A 20449-nucleotide genomic window follows, 5' to 3' on the forward strand; every position below is an offset into this window, starting at 1 on the left:
CTTTTTAATCCTGTTCTTTAATGCACGAGATAGAACAACTCATTAAAAAAAAAAAAAAAAAAAAAAAGGAAAAAGAGGAAAAGCATGAACACAGTAACAGGAATATCTGGAGTCAGCTGAGGCAGTTGCCAGACCAGTCAGGGCTGGATCAAAATTCTTAGCTTGCCTTATGCATCAGCTGAATGCAAAGCTGCAGTGACTTCAGAAAATTCAGTGCATATCTCCTTTTGTTAACACAGAACACACACACCTGGGCTGCCACCTTTAATCCCTTTATAAAAGGAAAAGCAGAATAAATGCACCTGGAGAGCAGGCACCTAAATTGGCTGTTTTCAGCTCTTCCCCAGGACTTGAGTGGTATTTTATGGCATTTATCCATGCTACCAGAAGCAAGTGTTGCACATGTTGGGAAACCATCACACACTATGGCAGTAAGACTGGACAAGCAGCAGTATTTGCATGAAGTAAGAAATTTACTGCTATGATAACACTAGACCCCAAAGGCAGGTCACACACAAGTGGGAAAAACATTAGCAAACAGGTCTTTGAAAACAGAGTCCAAAGAGAAAAAACCTGTATCCAGGTAAACATAACACCCTAAAATAAAGGCCTGTGACTGAATGCATGGAAGCGGTGCCGTGTTTTCTAGTGTAGGTGAAAAAGTCATTAAGGGTTTCGCAGAGGAAGTCTCCTCTCCCACCAGAACTCTACCTCCATAACTGCAAGCAATGGAAGTTTATCTGGAATAAACTGAAAGCTCAGCACTGCTAAAAATCAAGGCAAAACTTCCAGGCCAGTGAAATTCATCTTAGATCACACATGTCCATTCAACTTAACACTATTTTTGCAGCTTTGAAACATGAAAACTAATAGCAGCTGAAAAACTCTTAAATCAGCATCTGTGTGAATAACCTGACAGCTCTTTATGGAGTGGTGGAGAAGGAAAATGGAGGAAGATGTTCTACCAAAATTGAAATGATGACCCATTGCAGGGATGCTGTTTTTAGAAAGAATTTCTTTTCAAGGAGAATTGAAGTTATAGGAATATTCATTATTATCCACCGTCAGCCCTGACCCTCTCAATCTGACCAAGAAGTGAGGGAGACAGGGACAGTTTGTGAAGCTCAGCAGTTAGTGGGTGAGACAATGGGTACAGTCCTGGAGGGACCATTTCTTTTGGTAGTACACAAAGTTTTTCACATGTTGGTGCTCATCCTGGACTGGCTGTTTGCTGGAGTAAGTTCCCCTTGGCTACCTTCTCTCGGAGGAGACTGCAACAAGACCAAAACACATCCTCGTTAGTGACATGTAAATATCCTGCAGGGTGCTTCCTGAGAGACCAAATGAAGCATAGGTGAAGAACAGCAGGATTAACAACAGTGGGAGAGAACACCCCCAACTCATAAATAACGATGGCTTTCAAAAGCTTTGTCTTTACAACTTCTACAGTTACAGTTCACAACAACTGTTACTAAAAAAGTCAAATCAGAACTTTTAAGCCACTCTTATTTACTATGTACAAGTTGCTGTTGGCCCTAGAAGTTGAATCCTATCTGCTATTTAGTCATCATAGAGATTAATATACTATAGAATTTTACATGTTCTGTGGCAGACGGCCTATCTTCCCTGAGGGCGTTCTTTTGGAACTGCATCCTGGAAGGAATACTCCAAGCAATTCATGCATTTTTTACTTCCTCTGCCAAAAAAAATTACTAAAACCAATATTTGTTTTGATAAAAGATATGTAACGAATGAGTAAGTTAGAATCAACCCAAGCATGTGACCTTCAAAGGACATTCTGCATTGTATAAGCAGGTGAATGTGTTGGCCAGAAACATCTGTTCCTTATGTATTTATATTTACTACTGTGAGAATCTGTCCAATCATAAGCACAAAAAATCCATTTCCCCCCAGAATCTTCAATTCACCAACTTTGATAGTTTCAGTTACAAAAAAAAGAAAAAAAATTAACATCTTTACATTGTCTCGAAGTCCACATTTAACACGCCCATACCTTCACATGTATTTGGTTGCGCAAGACCGCAGCACGCAGGATCATGGCTTTGGCACGGCGCTGAAACTCTTTGCCCATTAGTAAAGACTTCTCAAAAGTTGTGCTACGCTGATCTACATCTCGAGCGTAAAGAATCTGTAACCAATACAGAGAACTGTACACAAGAGCTGTGACAGGGTTCCACAGCAGGAAGTCCTTTCTGCACAAGGGTACAAACCCAAGGTATCATGGACTCTGAGTTCACACACAGCTCAGCCCTACTGAACATACCAGTCACAACAGGTGAATTCAACTTCAAAGTGTTCCAGAATGGAGAGTTTCTAGTCTTAGTACAGCTGTTCAGTGGCTCTAATGCACTCACCTTACTGTGCGAGTCTATTCTGGCATTGATCAGGCCCTCCAGGATCAGCTGTGTAAGTTCATCTTCCAGAGCAGCCACTGTAGTATTAAAAGCAGTGGCCATCTTGCGCATATCTGCTGACACATAGGGGCTGAAGTACTAGGAAGAAGAAAACACTCAATTGCCAACTGTACCCCCTGCCCTCTGGAAAACCATGGGAAAAGCAATTACAAAGATACGGCCTTTCTTACTGTTCATCCAACTCTGAGGATTACAGGAACAATTACCTGAATAAGGGCACGATTTCGAATCTGGGTGTAAAGTGTCCTGACATGAGGTGCAAGGTACATGTCCAGCAGCAGGTTGTCCTGTGCAAACAAACACAAACACAAACAGACATCCAAATATTATTCTTATATTCTGAAACAAATACGTGTATATAATTGCACATTAAGGGTATTACACTACAGCAAGACAATACCATAAAACAAGAAGGAATAAATATAGCAATCTATTTTAAAAAACTTGCTAAACTACTCCCGATTTCCATTTGCCTTATCACGAGACAGAAGACACAGAACAGCTGAACACTCTTAGCTACTTTTAACAGTCTCTGCTTCTCAGTGAAGGCAGGCGAAGGGTCTGGCTCTGCACTCTTATCCTGCAACTCACCTTCATCTCATCCAGCATCTTCAGGCATGAAGCATATTTAGATTCATAAAACTTGAAGATGATGTCACGAACCTGTGGCTCCAGCTCCAAAAACAATTTGAAGGAGCTACAGGTAAAGATGACAGTGATAAGACATTGGAACCCACCACTTAAATAGCCCACAACCCCATCACTCCAAGTTGCAAGGTTACAAACGCTCACTAAGATTTGAAAATGCCAAGATTTTACTCTCTAACAGACCACACAAACCATTTTCAACAGGGCTGGGAGCCTGGAATACAAAGAAATGCAGCACAGCATCAGAGCTATGGTGAAGGAAGGCAAGAGACTTTTGACAAACCAAGCAGTAGAAGTGTCTGTCCACACAAAACAAAAAAAATATTAGTGGGAATAGGTCAAAATGAGGACACACCACCAGAAAAAACAGGCCATGTTTGTGCATGCACTGTGGTCTGCGCTAGCCAGCTTTACAGCCTTCACTAAGGACAGCATGGCATAGGCAGGTTGAGCATGCAACTGTCTTAGGAAAATAACCTATCGTAAGTGTGGGAAATCTTTGGGGTGCACACTCTTTCTCAGCACTCTCCCAATTCTCCATCACAGATTTGCAAACCCTGGGATCTCAACCTATGAATCAGCCAATAAAATAGCACTATAACAACCCTTTTCTCACATCAGTTTAAAATTACTGCTTCCATACACTTGGCTGACCACCTTATCCTTGGTGCCATCTTAAGGCATGTCAAGGATAAGAGGGTTATGAGGGGCAGTCAACATGGCTTCACCAAGGGGAAATCATGCTTGACCAATCTCTTAGCCTTTTATGAGGAAATAACACGGTGGATGGATGATGGCAGAGCGGTGGATGTGGTCTACCTTGACTTCAGCAAAGCATTTGACACAGTCTCCCACAGCATCCTCACAGCTAAATTGAGGAAGTGTGGTCTGGATGACCAGGTAGTGAGGTGGACTGTGAACTGGCTGAAGGAGAGAAGCCAGAGAGTTGTAGTCTATGGGGCGGAGTCTAGTTGGAGGCCTGTAACCAGTGGAGTGCCTCAAGGGTCAGTACTGGGACCGGTATTATTTAATATATTCATCAACGATTTAGATGAGGGAATTGAGTGTACTATCAGCAAGTTTGCTGATGACACTAAGCTGGGAGGAGTGGCTGACACGCCAGAAGGCTGTGCTGCCATCCAGCGAGACCTGGACAGGCTGGAGAGTTGGGCAGGGAATAACTTGATGAAATATAACAAGGGAAAGTGCAGAGTCCTGCATCTGGGCAGGAACAACCCCAGGTTCCAGTATAGGTTGGGGAACGACCTGTTAGAGAGCAGTGTAGGGGAGAGGGACCTGGGGGTCCTAGTGGACGACAGGATGACCATGAGCCAACACTGTGCCCTTGTGGCCAAGAAGGCCAATGGCATCCTAGGGTGTATTAGAAGGGGGGTGGTTAGTAGGTCGAGAGAGGTCCTCCTTCCCCTCTACTCTGCCCTGGTGAGACCCCATCTGGAATATTGTGTCCAGTTCTGGGCCCCTCAGTTCAAGAAGGACAGGGAGCTGCTGGAGAGAGTGCAGCGCAGGGCAACAAAGATGATTAAGGGAGTGGAGCATCTCCCTTATGAGGAAACACTGAGGGAGCTGGGTCTCTATAGTTTGGAGAAGAGGAGACTGAGGGGTGACCTTATTAGTGTATATAAATATATAAAGGGGGAGTGTCACGAGGATAGAGCCAGGCTCTACTCAGTGGCAAACAATGATAGGACAAGGGGTAATGGGTACAAACTGGAACACAAGAGGTTCCACTTAAACTTGAGAAGAAACTTCTTCTCAGTGAGGGTGACGGAACACTGGAACAGGCTGCCCAGGGAGGTTGTGGAGTCTCCTTCCCTGGAGACATTCAAAACCCGCCTGGACACATTCCTGTGTAACATTATCTAGGTGCTCCTGTTCCGGCAGGGGGATTGGACTAGATGATCTTTTGAGGTCCCTTCCAATCTCTAACATACTGTGATACTGTGAATTCAGTATCACTGCAACTCAATCTATGACACACAAATATCCATTTTCTTCCCAAGGCTGTAATTCTCTTAACCTCGTATACATCACAGTTAGATTACGCCGCAAGTTGCATTAAGAATTATTAAATTGTATTAATACAACTAATGTACACCAGAACAAGTGATAACATGATGGCAAATTGTCTTACAGCTGCCTCTGTAGGGTTCTACACCTCTGAATTAATATCTGATATGCACCAGTGAGGAAGAGAGAAAACTGGGCTATGCATATGCTGGATTTGACCTGGGCTGGAAACTGCCATTGTAATACAAAAATTAACCACTGTGGTTTAGACAGTGAAATGTCACTTAATGCTATAGCCAAACTGAAGCTCTGTGATTCTTTTTGTCCTATATAGGAAAGCTATTACTTCTGACAGAATCCACTCTCAACTCCCATGTCCCAAAAGATGTCCAGGACATACAAACTCCTCTCAAGGCATCACTTACCTGCTGGAGATAACATTTCGTTGCAGTTCCTGACGGTCAAAGGTAGCAAGGGCACAGAGACCACCATACACAGCCACATTGCTGGGAGATAACAGCTGGAAAGAGGGCAGGGAGAGAGACAGGAAGCTGTCACTGACTACTAAAATGGCAGAAGGATGGAATTAAATATTCTACCCCAGTCCTCCCCTTCACACAGTGACAAGATTAGGCCCTGTCAAATGCAGTGGAACCACTCAGCATGCTCTCAGGCATTCACCCTGAGCCTGAGTGACTGTCCACTGTTAGGACAGGAGAAGCCAATTCCAACAGACAGATTGAGCTACGAATACATAGATCTGAGATGTGAGATATACAAATCTCACAGATAGTTCCCATGTGATCTAGAGTATATCATTTAGAGAACCCAAGAATTGAGACTAAAAAAGAAAAATGAAACTCAAAACTGAAAGCCCAAAAAACCAACACAATTCACAGCACCAAACTATGCAGGAGTGCTGTGAATATAACTACAACATCTGAATTTTACAGCCTAATACTTCGATGAATTACAACCCCTTCAAGACATGCACACACCTCCCTCTTGGTCCTCACCTCAGGGAAATCACAGTGATCAAATGATGCCAATAAGAAGCACTTTGCTGCCTGTTTGTACTTCCGAGCAGCTAGTTCAGCCAAGCCTAGGAACCAAGAAAAGTTAGTTTATGACAGCATACAAATGAGGAGAAACTGCAAAATCCAGAGAGTCCAACAGGCCCCTGGCATGGTTGCTAGTGCCTTCAATACTGAAATGAAATGAGACTCTCAGGCAGTATCTAGTGTCCTTTGAACTACGCTGACTCACACTGGCATCCTCTCTGAAGAAATTTACGGAGAAGAAAGAAATAGCAAAAACAAGTCAGCAGTTACATCTCATCAGCTCTGTCAAATTTTGCATTTCTGGTGAGAAAATAAAGTCTGACAAATCTGAGAGAAAAAATAAACGAAGTGTACACTGCCATCAGAGAACCCTGTGGATAGTTAACAGGCAGAATGATGGGGAGACAATACAGGAAGCTGAAGGATTCACTCACCTGCTGCACATTTCAGTTTGGTGAGAATTGCTTGTGTCTGGCTGTCTCTTTCTCCTCTTTGCTAAAGGTTAAGAAAAGCAGTAGTGAGCAAACAGTATGAAAACCATTTTGATCACAACTGTCCTTGAGATAATTCATCCTAATAATTAACTTGCAAATCTCAACAGCAAGATAACTTCATCTTATTTGTCTTGGGAAATATAGCAGGAACGAGGAAGTCTGGTTTTACCATGAGTCAGATTTCCTACAAACAAATAATGGTATAAAAGCAACAACAGAAAAGAAATAGTACAGCAGCCAAGGAGACTGAATTAGAGAACGAACAGGCTGTAAGATGAAAGGCGTCTTATAGAGAGCAAGTAATGAAAGGGGAAAGGAATAAATAGTTTTACAAATTTTGCAGACAGAAAACAAAGGGAATACTCATGCAAGTTAAAAAGCAGGACCTTACTTCTGCAATTTCTGGTGTAGACTCAGCCTTGCTTACATAGCTCAGAACATGAGACCAATTCTGGAGGTAGACACTGACCTGTAGAGAGCCAGAAACAGTGCAGAACAGGCATGGATAAATGGTGTTACTTTAGATAAGCAGTATCATTACAGACATGAGAAGTGTAACCAGAACAAAGTATAGGTGGCCTTCATAGCAGATATCAGAAAGACACCAAGTACCACTTCCTGCAAACCCTCCTACCTTGATGACATTGAGGCACATGTTGATAACATGTTTAGCACTGGTGCAGTAATCACGGGCTCGTGAGTAACACTTGAGAGCGTTGCTGAGGTCCCCACAGTCAAGGTAATGATCCCCTAAGTCATCATGGCCTCTCCTGGAGCACAGGAATTAAAATACCAATGAACTGTGTGCTCAGAAAGGGCCACAGTCAGTTTGTTCCAAACAAGTAACTCAACACACTGACCTAAGGCACTGAATGCAGTTGACATCCTGTGTTAGGTGCCTGGAGGAGCAAAATGCTCTTCCTTGCTCCAGCAGAGCCTTCTGCATCTCACCTGATACTCTCCATCTCACCTGATACTCTCCTTGATGGAGTTCCCTTTGTAATTTTTCAGATCTGTGTCGAGTTTCTCCAGTTTAAGAAGAGCTTTTTTGCGTGTAGCTTCAACCCAAGCTGAGTCAAGAGGAGGGGGTTCAATTCCACTATCAGGGACAGCATCGGGTGTATTCTGCAGTTCTCTGAAAGGAAAGAGTTAGAGTGGGGCTATTATTTTGCAAACTTTTCAAAACAGAGGTCTGCTCAGTGGCCCTGCTATCCTAACAAACAGCTCTGCACACATAAACCAGACCAAAGAGAAAACAAGAATGGGGGGCGGACGGGGGGAAAGATGCCAAGATCTCCAGTGAAAACAGTAACATCGATCAGAAAGCACCACAGATGTTTACAAATTCTTCTCAAAGTTATCCTACTGATCTTTTGGAGTTATTTTATTGACAAGCAAGTCATTGCTAATTTGTCAGGAACAACCTGCTCTATAAAACAACTGAAAGCAAGTTAATAACAGAGCTACAATGGAAATATTTAATGACTCTAAAGAGTCACTGAATCCAATCAAACATCTCTATACAGGACACAGGGTGCAAGTGTTTATGAGCTCTCCCCCCAGTGATATTGCAATGGCTTGGTTGCAAACCTACACTGTACAGATACTATCCAACTTCTTTTTCCATCCAGCTCAGATCAACAATACTAGCACTGAACTCACATGCCAGTATTTTAAACATTCTGAGTTTTTTGGGTGGGGTTCTTTGGGTGTTTTTGCCAACAGTCCTTTTCACAGCCTGCAATGAACATACTGTCACACGTACGTGGTAAAGACTCCCAGGGCAAAACAGAAAAGAAATCAGTATGCATAGGAACAAAAATAATGGAAAGACAGGGAGTGTGGATGGCCAAGTAATGTATCAAAGGCTACCCTCAACCAGCAAACTTGTTGTGGGAGGGGGACAAACCAAAAGAAGACAAACAGACATGGTTTTAATTTCTGAACACCAGAGCATCTAGAAGAGGCTTCATCTGCAGAATCTACTAAGAAAAGACAACTATGCTAATTACTATCTGAAGTAGTTGCAAGGATTAAACTCCCCTCAATATCTGCCTGTAGCCTTTTAAAATACTAAGACTTCAGAATGAGATTATGTCTTTAGTGTTAATCTTCTTAAAAAGCGTGAGACCTTAGGCCTGAACACAGATATTTCACTGTTATCAAATTCTAAGGGTAAAGACTATTTGCATATGGAACCTCCTGTTATTATATGCAAAGTCCCAAACTGTGGCACACTGCTCTTAAATAAAAAAGCTCCCCAGGTTCCCATGATCTTTTAGTACCTGGTGGCCTCAGACAACTTTCTGTGTATTTCTTCGTACACATCAACATTGAAAGTTCTCTGGACAAATGAAAGAGCCATCTTGAGAGCTTCCACCCGCAGCTGGGGGCAGTGATCAGCAATGAACTGCAGTCGCTCGATTCGCATCAGCCCACTGTAGCTCGAGGCGTACTGCTCCAAATCCTGCAAACAAGACCTGCTCTTAAAAGGTGAAGATGCAACACAAAATCAGGCTACTACTTTGTGACCTGCACAGGTTTGCCTGCAGCCCTGACCCCTCTATGGAGAGCAACACGACTCAGACAAATGAAATATCAGGTAAGCTTATTCCATTTCCATTTTCTTCAAAGGTTAGCAATTTCCTCAGAAACATGCAGTACATCACAATTTTCCTTTCTTTATTTCAGGTGTAATGCTGTCCATAAGGCATCAGATCATCAATTGTAAGCATCAGCTGAATCACCTGCTAGTAACTTTATCAAGTTTCCATCATTGGAGCTGAAGTTTTCTAAACCAGAAAACCATTCCAAATGTGGTTCTTCCTTGAAAAATAATTAAAACCAGTTTCTATATGACAGTTTGCATTCTTTTTTTCCCACTAATTTCTTAAAATATCTCCTCTGAGAACATATAGGATCTTTTACTCTTGAGGAAGGATTTGAGTTTTAAATTCTGAACACTTAACAGATTTTAAGCCTTGGGGTGGAAGGGAGAAGAGAAGCACAAAATGACTAGTAAAGATATGATACAGCATGGCAGGGAGCTTGCCTGAAGTCAGAAGTCCACATGCAAGCAACTATAGCAGAGTGTTCAGGGCAAAGTCAAGCATTTAGTCAGTAGGAGAGACCCAATGCAGGTTGCCTGCCTACATCTAATACACATCCTGTGTCATGTCTGACCCCCTCACCCCTGCATGTCTAAATTAAGATACCGTTACAGATGTCACGGTAACATTTTCTAACATGAACGACCTTGCTCTGAGATTTAAACACCATCGTGTGCACTGAAAATTTGTGTTTAGGATTCCTGCTTTATTTGCCTCATAACTTCAAACGTATAACATGAGCATTCTTTCTTCCACAATTTCATGCCTGATGGCGTGCAATACTCCTGAAATACCCAAGTAATTTCACTTCACTCTTCAGCTCTTTGAATGTCAAAGGGTAATTATGGTCCTTCACATAAGTTACAGTGAAAAGAAAATTGCTAAGTTTTGCAGCACACTAGATCTATAGCAATAGCAAAGACAAAGGTCACAACATAACTGCTTCATCACTCTAGCTTCAGAACAGAATTGAAAGGCAATGAAATCAAACAAAGTATCAGGTCATAGCTAAAAACCAAACCAAACAACAAACAAAAAAGACCAAACTAACAAATCAAACAAAAAACACTAAAAAAGAGAGTTGTGCAGTACAGAGTGAGTAACCATGTGACAATTGCTAATTACGCACAGGGACAAGAGGAACCATTTAAAGCTCCAGAAGTTATGTGAGATCCAAAGCTTCCTAACTAAATGCTTTATTTTGCAATTTTAATGTGGCTTTAACTTTTTCAATCAATATTTTCGTTCTCTTCTGCAACAACCATCTCTCAGTGTTACAGAGCTAATACATAAAAATTGCTCTAAGTATCAAACAGTCAAAAACAAACTAAAAATTGAAGAAACTGATACGAGCAAATACAGCCTTTTATAACTCTACAGTTCTGTGGGCTTTAGTCAGTCTCCAGAGGATCAAACAATGAAAGAATTCAATCCTGATTTATATACTTAAAGCACCTGAGCCTTGCTCCTCAAAGACCAAGCCTCAAAATACAGGAATTACGCATCTCTAAGTAATCAGAGATGGACTAAACTATCTCAGAACGGAAACTGTCTCAAACAGGCAGCAAGCAGGAAGTCACAAAGCAGCGATTCCTCCTTCATCTCAGAAAGTTCAGTAAAGGTCAGTACGTGACTAGGAGCTACAGAGGAGATCATGGCTATTCTTACCCCACCTTGCTTTGAAGAGAATCTGTTAATCTCTACATAACAATTTGATAAGGAGTAAAATGAGGGTTTTTCCAAAACCTCAAAGGAAGAGTCCATGCCCAAGAAATGTAATCCACTAGCCCTCAACCAGCACATACCAGAGTGGGGTTCTCCACGACATAGTTGATATCAGGTGCATTTTGCTGATCTTCTTGTGGATCTACGTCAATCTGCATGGGTTCTACTGCACCCTAGAAATGCAAAATGAAGTGAAAAGTAGTTTATTACATTTGGGCAAAAAAACCTATGTGATTCAATCTATTAAGAACTTGGTTAAATACACATTCATTTTTTAATGAAAAAACACTCCTCAGTCTTTGGACATGTTTAGCATTTTTCTCTAGCAATACCACTACTCAGCACCATGCTTTGTCTCAAACAAGCAGCACTAAGGCTCAGCATTCCCACAGAACATCTTATTTTGTTTGGTAGATTATTAGGCAAGACAGTGAAGGGGTCAATAAATCTGGTTCTACAAAGTATCTCAGGCATGCACCCTAAATGCCATATATTGTTGCATTTCTCTTCCTTGAGCAAGTGCAGGCATTAACATTCAGCTCAAGGAGCTCCAGAAATACCCCAAAAATCACAAGAACCTTTCAAAGGTGCTTTACTCAATGCTTAAAAGTAGTTGTTGGGTATTTTTCGGGGGGGAGGGGGGTGGGGGTGCAGAGACAAAAAAAAGATGACAACTGTTACACTTTTAAGAGTATTAAAAAAATGTAAAGAACAGAATGCAGAATGATAATTCCAGAGATCCTAACAAATACTGGGGAAAAAATAATTATCAGTTGAACTATCCCACTATCTGAGTCCAACTGGTCACACAGACTGTCTTTTGCAGAACAGCAGAATTTTTTTCTCCCAGTATATCTTGCACTGCTTTGAACCAGTTCAGTGACATCAGTACAGCTATATCAAGACAACGCCTGCAGGTCTTCCCATTTAAGAAGTAACCTGGTTAGCATTTGGATGGGAGACCACCTGGGAATCCTGGCTGGGGTTAAACCATGACAAAGACCAATTTACTATACAGTCCCACTAACAAAACCGGCATGCTAGCATGAAATTCTTTTCCTTCTCCTAGTCAAAAGTGTGCTGAACATTCACTCCATATATTATTTTCCTGATTTGATCTCAGGAAAATCATGCTGAATATGTGCAGATATTGCCATAAGCAACACCTGATTCGAAGCAAATTGTACAAGTGGGCCTTAAAAAAGACAAAACCACCTTGTCCCCACCAACACCAAATTATTTCCATGGTTTAATCGATTTTGTTGTCTGTTAAGAAATAAATTATTAGAGGGATCTGGGGGTTGGGTTGGGGTGTGTGTGAAGAGAAACAGGGCAGCTCCAGATTCCCTAGCTCTAAAATTTGATCCATCTTGTATTCCCCCACAGCCTGCTTATTCTTTCACAGACTGATATGTACCAAATATGTACATATCTCAACACTGATGTGGGTCTCCCAAAATCTAAAGTAAAGCATATAGATGTCTGCTTCCTAGCTTGGTATAGTAAAGAATACGATTCTCTGCATGAAGGAAAGAGAGGAGGATGCAAAGGAGAGTTTGACTGTTCAGTTCACTACCCAGGAAAACCGTGCATATAAACATTTAAGACATCGTACATTGAGACCATTACTTTTTCCATTTTTATCTACCTTATCTCTTTTCTTATATCAGAAACACTAAGTGTCAGGGTTGGGTTTTTTTAGGCTGTGTTTGCCTACCATAGGAAAAACCTGATATGGGCTCCTTAGAAGAAATCAGCATTACAGAAATTAAGAGTAACTCCAGCTGGTGGAACAGAATGATTTGTGTCCTGCTGCGCTGGTAGGCTGTACTCTGCCTTTCTCTCTTAACTCCCAAATAAGGAAAACCACAAGTGGGCTGGAAGCCCCACTAGGACAGGCAAACTCAGGCATTTTCAAACTAAGTCTTTATTTTGGAAGATGCAAAGTTCAATTAAGAACTACTCCAGCCAATAAAATAATGCTCCTTCCCCAAGATTTCCTGAGCCCAGCAAGGCACCCAGTTGGAAAGTTCCTCACAAGGCCTCATACAGGCCGATTCTCCGGCGTTCCCCTGAAGTCTCCGACTGTACTCACGAAAAGGTGCGACCTACTGCGGGGGTGCAGTCCAGACCTGCCACTGATGAAGAAGCTGAGCTGGATTCTGAACTATCCCTCATTCTGTCCCGACTTCCTGCAACCCTGCGCCCTGACAGAGAACTTGCTAGCTGCTAAAGGAAAGAGAGACCGTTAACTCGCAAAGGGATCACCTGTGCTGTTACTGAAGGTCCAGGCTCTGTACACCGACCCTCTCTGGGCTCCTGCGGCTTTCCCCCTGCACTGCCGACTCTCAGTTCCTCTTCATCGCCACCTCGGTATACCCTGCGCCACTACCCAGGCCCTACCTACGGCACATACAACGCGGAAATCAAGCAAGGGGGCCGCTGCGGCGGCGAGGAACGCCGCGGGCGCCAGCAGACTCTAGGCTGGGCGCTGTTCACTGCGATCGCCAGCGGAAGCGACACAACAGACCCGGCGGAAGGGCGAACGAGGGCCTACGGCCGGCCGAGAGCGGCTCCCCTGCCCGCCAGGCAGCCACGGGCGCGCACCCGAGGGGGAAGGCCGCACCGCGCCACCCGGGGGCCGCGGCAGGGCCAGGCCGCGCCGCGCCATCGAGCACCGCGCGGGAGCAGCGCGGGAGCGGGAACGGCGGCGGGGGGAGGCGGCGGCTGCCCCGTACCTGCAAGTTAAAGACCTGGACGGGCAGCGGCATCCTTCCCCTCGCGGCTACCACTTCCGGTTGACCTCCCCGCCTCTCCCTCCGCTTCTGCTTCCACTTCCGGCCCGCGCGGCACCGCCGAACCGCGTCCGACAGGTGAAGCCCTTAAAGGGGCCGCGGCCCGTCTCGCCTCCGCCGCCGGAGCCCAGGGCGGCGGCCTGGGGGGTCCCGTCGCTGTGGGGCCCGGCCGCGCTCGCCGGCCTACGGCGCCCGGGGCGGACCTCCGCCGCCGGTCAGAGTGGCCCGGGGTGCCCGGGCGCTGCCCTCTGTCGGCCGCGGCGACCGCCTGGCCGGGACCGAGCGCTGCTGGGGAGAGCGGGAGGCGCGGCCGGGCTCCCGGCGCCGGCCCGCCCGGACCCGACGCCTGCCTGCGGGGCCATGAGGCGGCCGCGCAGCGCGGCGCGGGCCCGCGGGGCTGCAGCATGAGCCCCTGCCTGGGGCTCCGCAAGGCCTGCTTCCTGCTGTCCGTTAGCGCTGCCGCCCTGCTCCTGCTCCTGTTGCCGCGGGGGCAGCCCCCCGGCGCGCCCCGCCGCCGCCCTCCGCCCGCCGCCGGGTCGAGCAGGCCCCCGCCGCAGCGGCCGGTCTCCGGGAGCAGCGCTGTGTCCGGCACGCGGACGAGCTCTCGCGGGGAGCCGGGGCACGGGGTTGGAGGCCTCGCCGGCAGCTCGCAGCTCGTGCGGAAGAGCCGCCCTGGGACCGCCGGGGGCTCGGGCAGAGAAAGCCTGGAGCTAAAGGACATCTTCATTGCCGTGAAGACCACGAGGAAGTACCACAAGAGTCGGCTGGACTTGCTGCTTCAGACCTGGATCTCCCAGGCCAGGGGACAGGTGAGCCGGGGCGGGCGGCCGGGGCCTTGCCCCGGGGCTTTCCCGGGCGGCAGCTGCGTTTTCTCCTTGTACTTGTTAAAATCCTCTTTCCTAGGGAGACTGGGGAAGGTCTCAGCCTACCTCCAAAAGACTTCATCGTTGTTTGAGGTAGTTACGTGCAAGCTGGGATCAGTGGTCCAAGCAGAAGCAGTTTGCTGACTTTTGTATGACTGGAAAATGCTACAGGATAGTGAAAGATCCTGAGTGCTGGCACATCTAAGTGGAAGTTTTGTCTAAGTAGTTCAGCAACTTAGGATTTCCATAGAATAATGTGGAATTTGTTCCCTTGTTTGGGAATTTCAGTCCATTCAAGCATGTTAATGTTTTGCCCAGCAGTTGGAACAAGACTGTTACCACCAGGACCTTTCCACCCTTTCTTTCCTTTCTTTTAGCTTGCTTAATACCTGAGGATGACTCTTAGCCAAAGAGAGGGCATGGAGTTGCAGAGGGAGGGAGGTATTACCAAAAAAATCAGTCATTCCTATATGGAAATGAGCTGTCTGTAGCCCTAGCTGAGGGAAGTAAAATCTTGGATGCTGAAATGAATTATTATTTTACTGAGACTCTTCTGTTTGCAGTGTAAAAGCTTATCAAATAAGGCAGGGGGTAAAGTTGCTGGGGTTCTCCCCACCCCGTTTCCGATGGCTACTGTTAACTAACGAGAGAGAAACCTTCCGACTTCTTACTGCAGATGACCAAAGCTGGAACTAGTTTCTGAAATTCTTGAATACGGACAAACCATTTTTGTCTTCCACAGACATTTATATTCACAGACTGGGAGGATCGGGAGCTACGTCTGAAAGCAGGTAAGCTGTGTAGTGTAGGTGCATGCTGTCTGCTAGAGCTGAGTGTTGTCTCTGTCATACTTGCCCTAGAAGTTGTTCTTTCATGCTGTACAAGCAATTAGGGAAGTTAAGATAGAGAAAACTTCTCCTTTCACAGGAGAATATGCTGCTCCTTCTTACCACCTGGACAAGATGCCTGGAACTTCCTGAATACTGGGTTCCCCTTTGCACCCACTTCCTTCTTGTTAGTAATGTTAAGTCTATCTGTTTCAAAGTTATATTAGGTATTTCCTTTGCATACGGTCTCATGGCACTATTCACATACCCTGTACTCACATTTTTATGTTCTGTACAGCCCACATGCCATATGCATAACCCATAAGACCTGTCCTGCAGTTTACTCTCCATTTGTGCACCATATGCACTTCAGATGTACTGTATTTGTGCCAAATGTGCCCTTCTTTTGTAGTCTTTTCTGGACTATGCATGCTTCTCAAACCTGAAAGAGCTGGTCTCTGATTTTCTAGGGGATCATATGATCAACACCAACTGTTCCGCTGTCCACACCCGGCAAGCTCTCTGCTGCAAGATGTCTGTGGAATATGATAAGTTCCTGGAATCTGGGCAAAAGTAGGTGAAACACATTGTTCTGATTGACTTTGTTTCTTCCAGTTCTGTATTCACAGGAAACTTTGAATAACCACCTCTGGTCCAGTAAGGAGTGCAGCATTAGCTAGAATGTAGTAATGAGCAGAGGGAAGAAGCACAGTATGAAGCCGTGTTTGTAAACCATCATTATCTGAAACATGGAAAAGACGATAATCTAAAGAGGGTTATTCATTTCAGCCTCTTTCCAGAATTAGAATCTGTGGGTGCTTTCATCTTGCAAAGTTTGTCATTCAAGACAATGGGAAATACTTTTCTGCTCCAAGCATGGAAGACTAAGACTCAGCTGTTAAACTTGTAACTCGTTTCTTTGCTCTGCGTAACTTTCTTATTTTGTTTTATTTGAAGATGGTTTTGCCATGTAGATGATGACAACTACGTGAACCCTCGGACTCTCCTGCGTCTCTTATCTGCCTTCTCACACAGCCAGGATGTCTACGTGGGACGACCGAGCCTGGACCATCCCATTGAAGCAGCTGATCATGTCCAAAGTGATGGATCAGTAAGCAAACTTTGCAGTTAGTCTGAAAGACATCCTGACCTTCTAAGCTTTTAAAACCTTGAGAGTTTGTAGGATTCCCTGATAAAAACAAGTTATATAATCTGCAAGCAACAAACCTGGTGGTTTTTCAGAGGTAGGGTCCTGGGTTAAATGAATCTTCAGTCTGACCTCCTGTGCGTATGTATAATAGGTTTGTTTCCTGGGTGGATGTCTGTTTCTCTTCCTTTACTCAGGTATGTTGATGAACTCCAACAGTATGTGATATCCAGTTGAACCTCAGGTTTCCTTCCCTGTTCAGCCAAACGGGAAAATCTGATCATCAGTAACTACTGTGTGTTTTTCTTATTGTTCTTCAGAAGACAACCGTGAAATTCTGGTTTGCCACAGGTGGAGCAGGATTCTGTATCAGCAGAGGTCTTGCCCTGAAGATGAGTCCCTGGGCCAGGTAAACACTGCTCCTAGCTGACCTCCATCAACATGTGTGTGTTAGGTTTTAAAGCATATTTCATCTCCTGTGCTCCTTCTCACAGCTTGGGTAATTTCATCAGTACTGCAGAAAGAGTGCGTCTTCCTGACGACTGCACTATTGGCTACATCATTGAAGGGCTGCTGGAGGTAAAGCTGCTGCATAGCCCATTGTTCCATTCCCATCTGGAAAATCTGCAAAGACTACAAGGCGAGTCTGTGCTGCAGCAGGTAGGGAAGCCTCATGTTCTGTTCTTATAATTACATCTCAATCTGATCACAAAGAGTACTCTCCATAAATTTCGCACTCTTCAGCAAAGAAGGATGTCTGCAGACTTGGTCTGTGCCCTGGGAGCTGTGTCCCATCCAGTTTGTTCAGTTAGGTAAAAAGCACACTTTCAGCTTAGCCAGTTAGGTCATACAGCAGTGCCCTCCTTTGGGGATATGTTCTGCTACATTGAGCCCTGATATGATGCTTCCATCTCATTCTAAACTCTGACTTTCCATGAGTCACAATAGGAGCAAGTGTAGAAGGGGGCAGTACTTAGTTTACTTACTATGAAAAAAAGTATTTGTGTCTTTGCCTAACAAAATCTCAGTCTTAATTCATGCTATTCAAAAAGACTAGTGTAGCAGCTGTATCAAGTACCTCTTCAACAGCTAAGACGTAGTTAAATGTCTGATCATTTTTAAGAATAATTTGTCTGAATCTCAAGAAACAGAATCAATGTTTCTAGGAAAACAAGTATTTTTAATTGCTTGGATACCTTTTTACTCATGGGCAGTAGATGGAGCTGTAAGGCTATTCAGAGGTTTCGCCTTTTGCTGTTTGGCACCATAAACAAAAGGGAGCGTGGTTTTGCCCCTGCAAACTGCTTGGCTGCATTTTCCTGGCAATTGTATTAGGCAGCAGAAGTGTACACCTAGGGCCAAATTCCAGCAGCATTTAATCTCCTTCACACTAGTGAATTTAACTGTAGGCTGAATACAGCATTGCATTGATGATCATTGTTTCCCTGAAGCTGTAACAGCTGACCCAAAATCCAGAAAATTTGCAATCAGAAAGAAACTGTGAGTCATCGTGTACCTGGCACCTGAAGATTTCTTAATGCAGGGCTTCTGTGGTAGAATAGCACCAAATTGGAGTTTGAGTTATAAATGTTGCTGCCAGGTTTGTCACATGGCAGTCCTTTAACAGCCAAATGTTTCTATTTTCCCTCTGTGCTAAGACACTACTATTGCAGATTTCAGGCAATGGCCAGTGAGGGTGAACATATATTATTTAGTGAAGATACAGGTATTAGTGGAATTAATGCCCTTAGAAAGCTGCTTATAACTCATCTTGTCCTTCAGAGCAATGCAGCTTTCAGCTCCTTCGTTTATTCTTCCACGTTGCCTTTAAGTGAGCTGTGGTCCATTTGATAGCTACTGTTCAGTGCCAGTATTGCTTATATTAAAACTAAACACTGTTTTTCAGATGTAATCCACAGTTCAGATTAGACAGGATCCTTGTCTTTCCTTATACCTCATGAATAATCCTACTGTCCCCACTGTTCTCTGCACTAGTGTTAAAATCTTGAAATTTTATTTACTTTTACAGGTAACCCTAAGTTACGGAGACCCTGAGAACAAACACAATGTTGTGAGTGTGGGAGGAGTGTTTGGCCTTCAGCAAGATCCAACACGGTGAGTGTCCACTTCCAAAACAAGTTCTCCCTACCTTGTTCATGTTTATCAACTGTAAGATGTTCAGACCCACTTCTGGGGTTATTTTCTCAGGTCAGCTCTCGCTACTGTGCCAAAGGCAGATAGACCCACTCTCTCTGCTCAGACTGCTACACATTCAATGCTAGTATGCTCCCTGTATGGAGAATTCCAATCTAATTTTTTTCCCCTCTCTTCATAGATTCAAATCTGTCCATTGTCTGCTCTATCCTGACACTATTTGGTGCCCTGCTAAGAAGATGTCGTAATTCTTGTCCAGTCATTGACACCTGTATCTTACCTAGTTTGCATAAGATGGGAGTTGTGGTGGACTTTTTGTGGTGGTTTTTCTTCTTCTGGAAGACAACCAGAGGTATCTACAAAGGAGGTAGACAGACTGTTTACAAAAGCAGCTGTTCAGCTGCAGCCTGGGACATTCCAAGAAGAATCCTTGTTCTTTTGTGTAGCGGCTCTTTGCATAATGACTACAGTCATATGTGTTTGAGTCACTTCACACTTTCATCTGATGCCATGTGAATCTGTGCTTGGACACACGCTAGGCAAATGCAGTACTTGCAGTGTTAGCATTCTTACTGCTGCTAGGGGCTTTTAGAGGCCACTGTCTTGAAGCTGGAGTGCTATAGCAGACTGTAGTCCCCATGGTGACAAGAGGGGAAGTTTTCACTCATCTTTCTTGGGAACAGAATTATTTAAGAGCTTCTATGGCCTGACATATTAAAACTGCAACTGTGCGCCAGAACAGGGTCTGTAAACACCAGAAATCTTGGAATCACTAGGGTAAAAAAGGCTGAAAGCTTTACTCATGGGAAAACTCATGTAAGAGTAAGCTTACTCAGGACTGGATAAGAGTTGCTTGCATGCATGTTCTCCCCTGTAGTCCATGTGTACCTCCCATGGAGGTGATTGTCAGACTTGTCTCTCTTACCAGCTGAATTGCAGTGGTTGTTGATTATGATGGTGGTCTGTCAGATCCAAGCCTATTCCCTTGATGTTTGATCCTGAAGAAGTATTTGCCAGACTACATGGTAATCATCTCTCCTGTGTTGCCCACAGCAGGTGGTATGAGCTAGAGCATGCTCACTGGCTGAGGAAACACCTTGTTTCTGATGCTGTGCAGTGTCTTTTGCTGTCTGTGACGGAGGGGGGATGCTCAATAGCAGTTAATGCCCTAAGGAAGTTTTTGATGGTATCATTTGAGGACCTTTAATTGTATGACTGTGATTACTCCAGTTTGTTCAGATAATCTGTTGATTACCCTAAGGTCTAGATCAGTGTTTATTCAATGTTTCAATAAACAGTTCATGCTGTCTCTAACAGGAGACTGTACAAGCACAAAGGCGGAAGTTCAGTGCTGCTGCTTTTTAAATTAAGTAACCTTAGTTTAGAAAGTGGAAGAAATGGAGCTACATTTGTTTCCTTTGCTGTTAGCCCAAACTTTGGCCATGTCAATCATACCTGACATGAAGAACGATATAAAAAATGATTCTGCAAAACCTCTGTTTATTCTCACAAACTCCTCAGAAAATACTTGCTAGATTAGTGCTAAAGTCCGAGGCTGAGTTAACAGGTGAATAATAGAATGGCATTGTGCAAACTGGAATTGTGGTTCCAGGCTAGAATGTGGACCTAGCAACAGTTCGAGATTTCTGAACAGCTGAAAAGT

General features: G+C 44.3%; 2 protein-coding genes across 3 annotated transcripts; one reads left to right on the forward strand and one right to left on the reverse strand.

The window, feature by feature from the left end:
* GPS1 (G protein pathway suppressor 1) lies at positions 1-13891 on the reverse strand. 2 transcript variants are annotated; one of them, XM_062626425.1, is made up of 15 exons: positions 13739-13880; positions 13269-13403; positions 11081-11173; positions 8952-9133; positions 7637-7801; positions 7301-7436; positions 7058-7135; positions 6607-6667; positions 6128-6213; positions 5537-5631; positions 3027-3132; positions 2642-2722; positions 2376-2513; positions 2015-2149; positions 1-1271 (listed from the first exon to the last, which is right to left on the reverse strand). In XM_062626425.1, exons 3-15 carry the CDS (start codon positions 11156-11158, stop codon positions 1197-1199), a joined length of 1416 nt encoding a protein of 471 aa, XP_062482409.1. In that variant the 5' UTR covers positions 11159-11173; positions 13269-13403; positions 13739-13880; the 3' UTR covers positions 1-1196. The 2 variants fall into 2 exon arrangements, with proteins under 2 accessions (XP_062482409.1, XP_062482408.1); XM_062626424.1 differs by lacking the exon at positions 13269-13403 and having other exon boundaries at positions 13739-13891.
* Positions 13892-14012: 121 nt separating this feature from the next.
* On the forward strand, positions 14013-20100 carry RFNG (RFNG O-fucosylpeptide 3-beta-N-acetylglucosaminyltransferase). The gene is made up of 8 exons (XM_062626427.1): positions 14013-14604; positions 15401-15449; positions 15956-16058; positions 16443-16596; positions 16953-17041; positions 17127-17292; positions 18662-18747; positions 18968-20100. Exons 1-8 carry the CDS (start codon positions 14200-14202, stop codon positions 19032-19034), a joined length of 1119 nt encoding a protein of 372 aa, XP_062482411.1. The 5' UTR covers positions 14013-14199; the 3' UTR covers positions 19035-20100.
* The last annotated feature ends 349 nt before the right edge of the window (positions 20101-20449 follow it).

This window comes from Pezoporus occidentalis, unplaced genomic scaffold, assembly GCF_034315485.1.
Source record: "Pezoporus occidentalis ecotype Australia unplaced genomic scaffold, CSIRO_AGI_Poc_V1 ctg292, whole genome shotgun sequence".
Taxonomy (NCBI): domain Eukaryota; kingdom Metazoa; phylum Chordata; class Aves; order Psittaciformes; family Psittacidae; genus Pezoporus; species Pezoporus occidentalis.

Bases quoted from the DNA above. Each gene is read 5' to 3' on its own strand.
- GPS1 (XM_062626424.1), bottom strand. From the start codon at position 13,771: ATGCCGCTGCCCGTCCAGGTCTTTAACTTGCAG. The intron at 6,214-6,606 runs GTGAGTGAATCC...CTTGGTTCCTAG, and splicing joins CAAACTGAAATGTGCAGCAG to GCTTGGCTGAACTAGCTGCT. The intron at 2,723-3,026 runs GTGAGTTGCAGG...TTGTTTGCACAG, and splicing joins AGATGCTGGATGAGATGAAG to GACAACCTGCTGCTGGACAT.
- RFNG (XM_062626427.1), top strand. From the start codon at position 14,200: ATGAGCCCCTGCCTGGGGCTCCGCAAGGCCTGCTTCCTGCTGTCCGTT. The intron at 15,450-15,955 runs GTAAGCTGTGTA...CTGATTTTCTAG, and splicing joins GGAGCTACGTCTGAAAGCAG to GGGATCATATGATCAACACC. The intron at 17,293-18,661 runs GTAGGGAAGCCT...TTACTTTTACAG, and splicing joins GCGAGTCTGTGCTGCAGCAG to GTAACCCTAAGTTACGGAGA.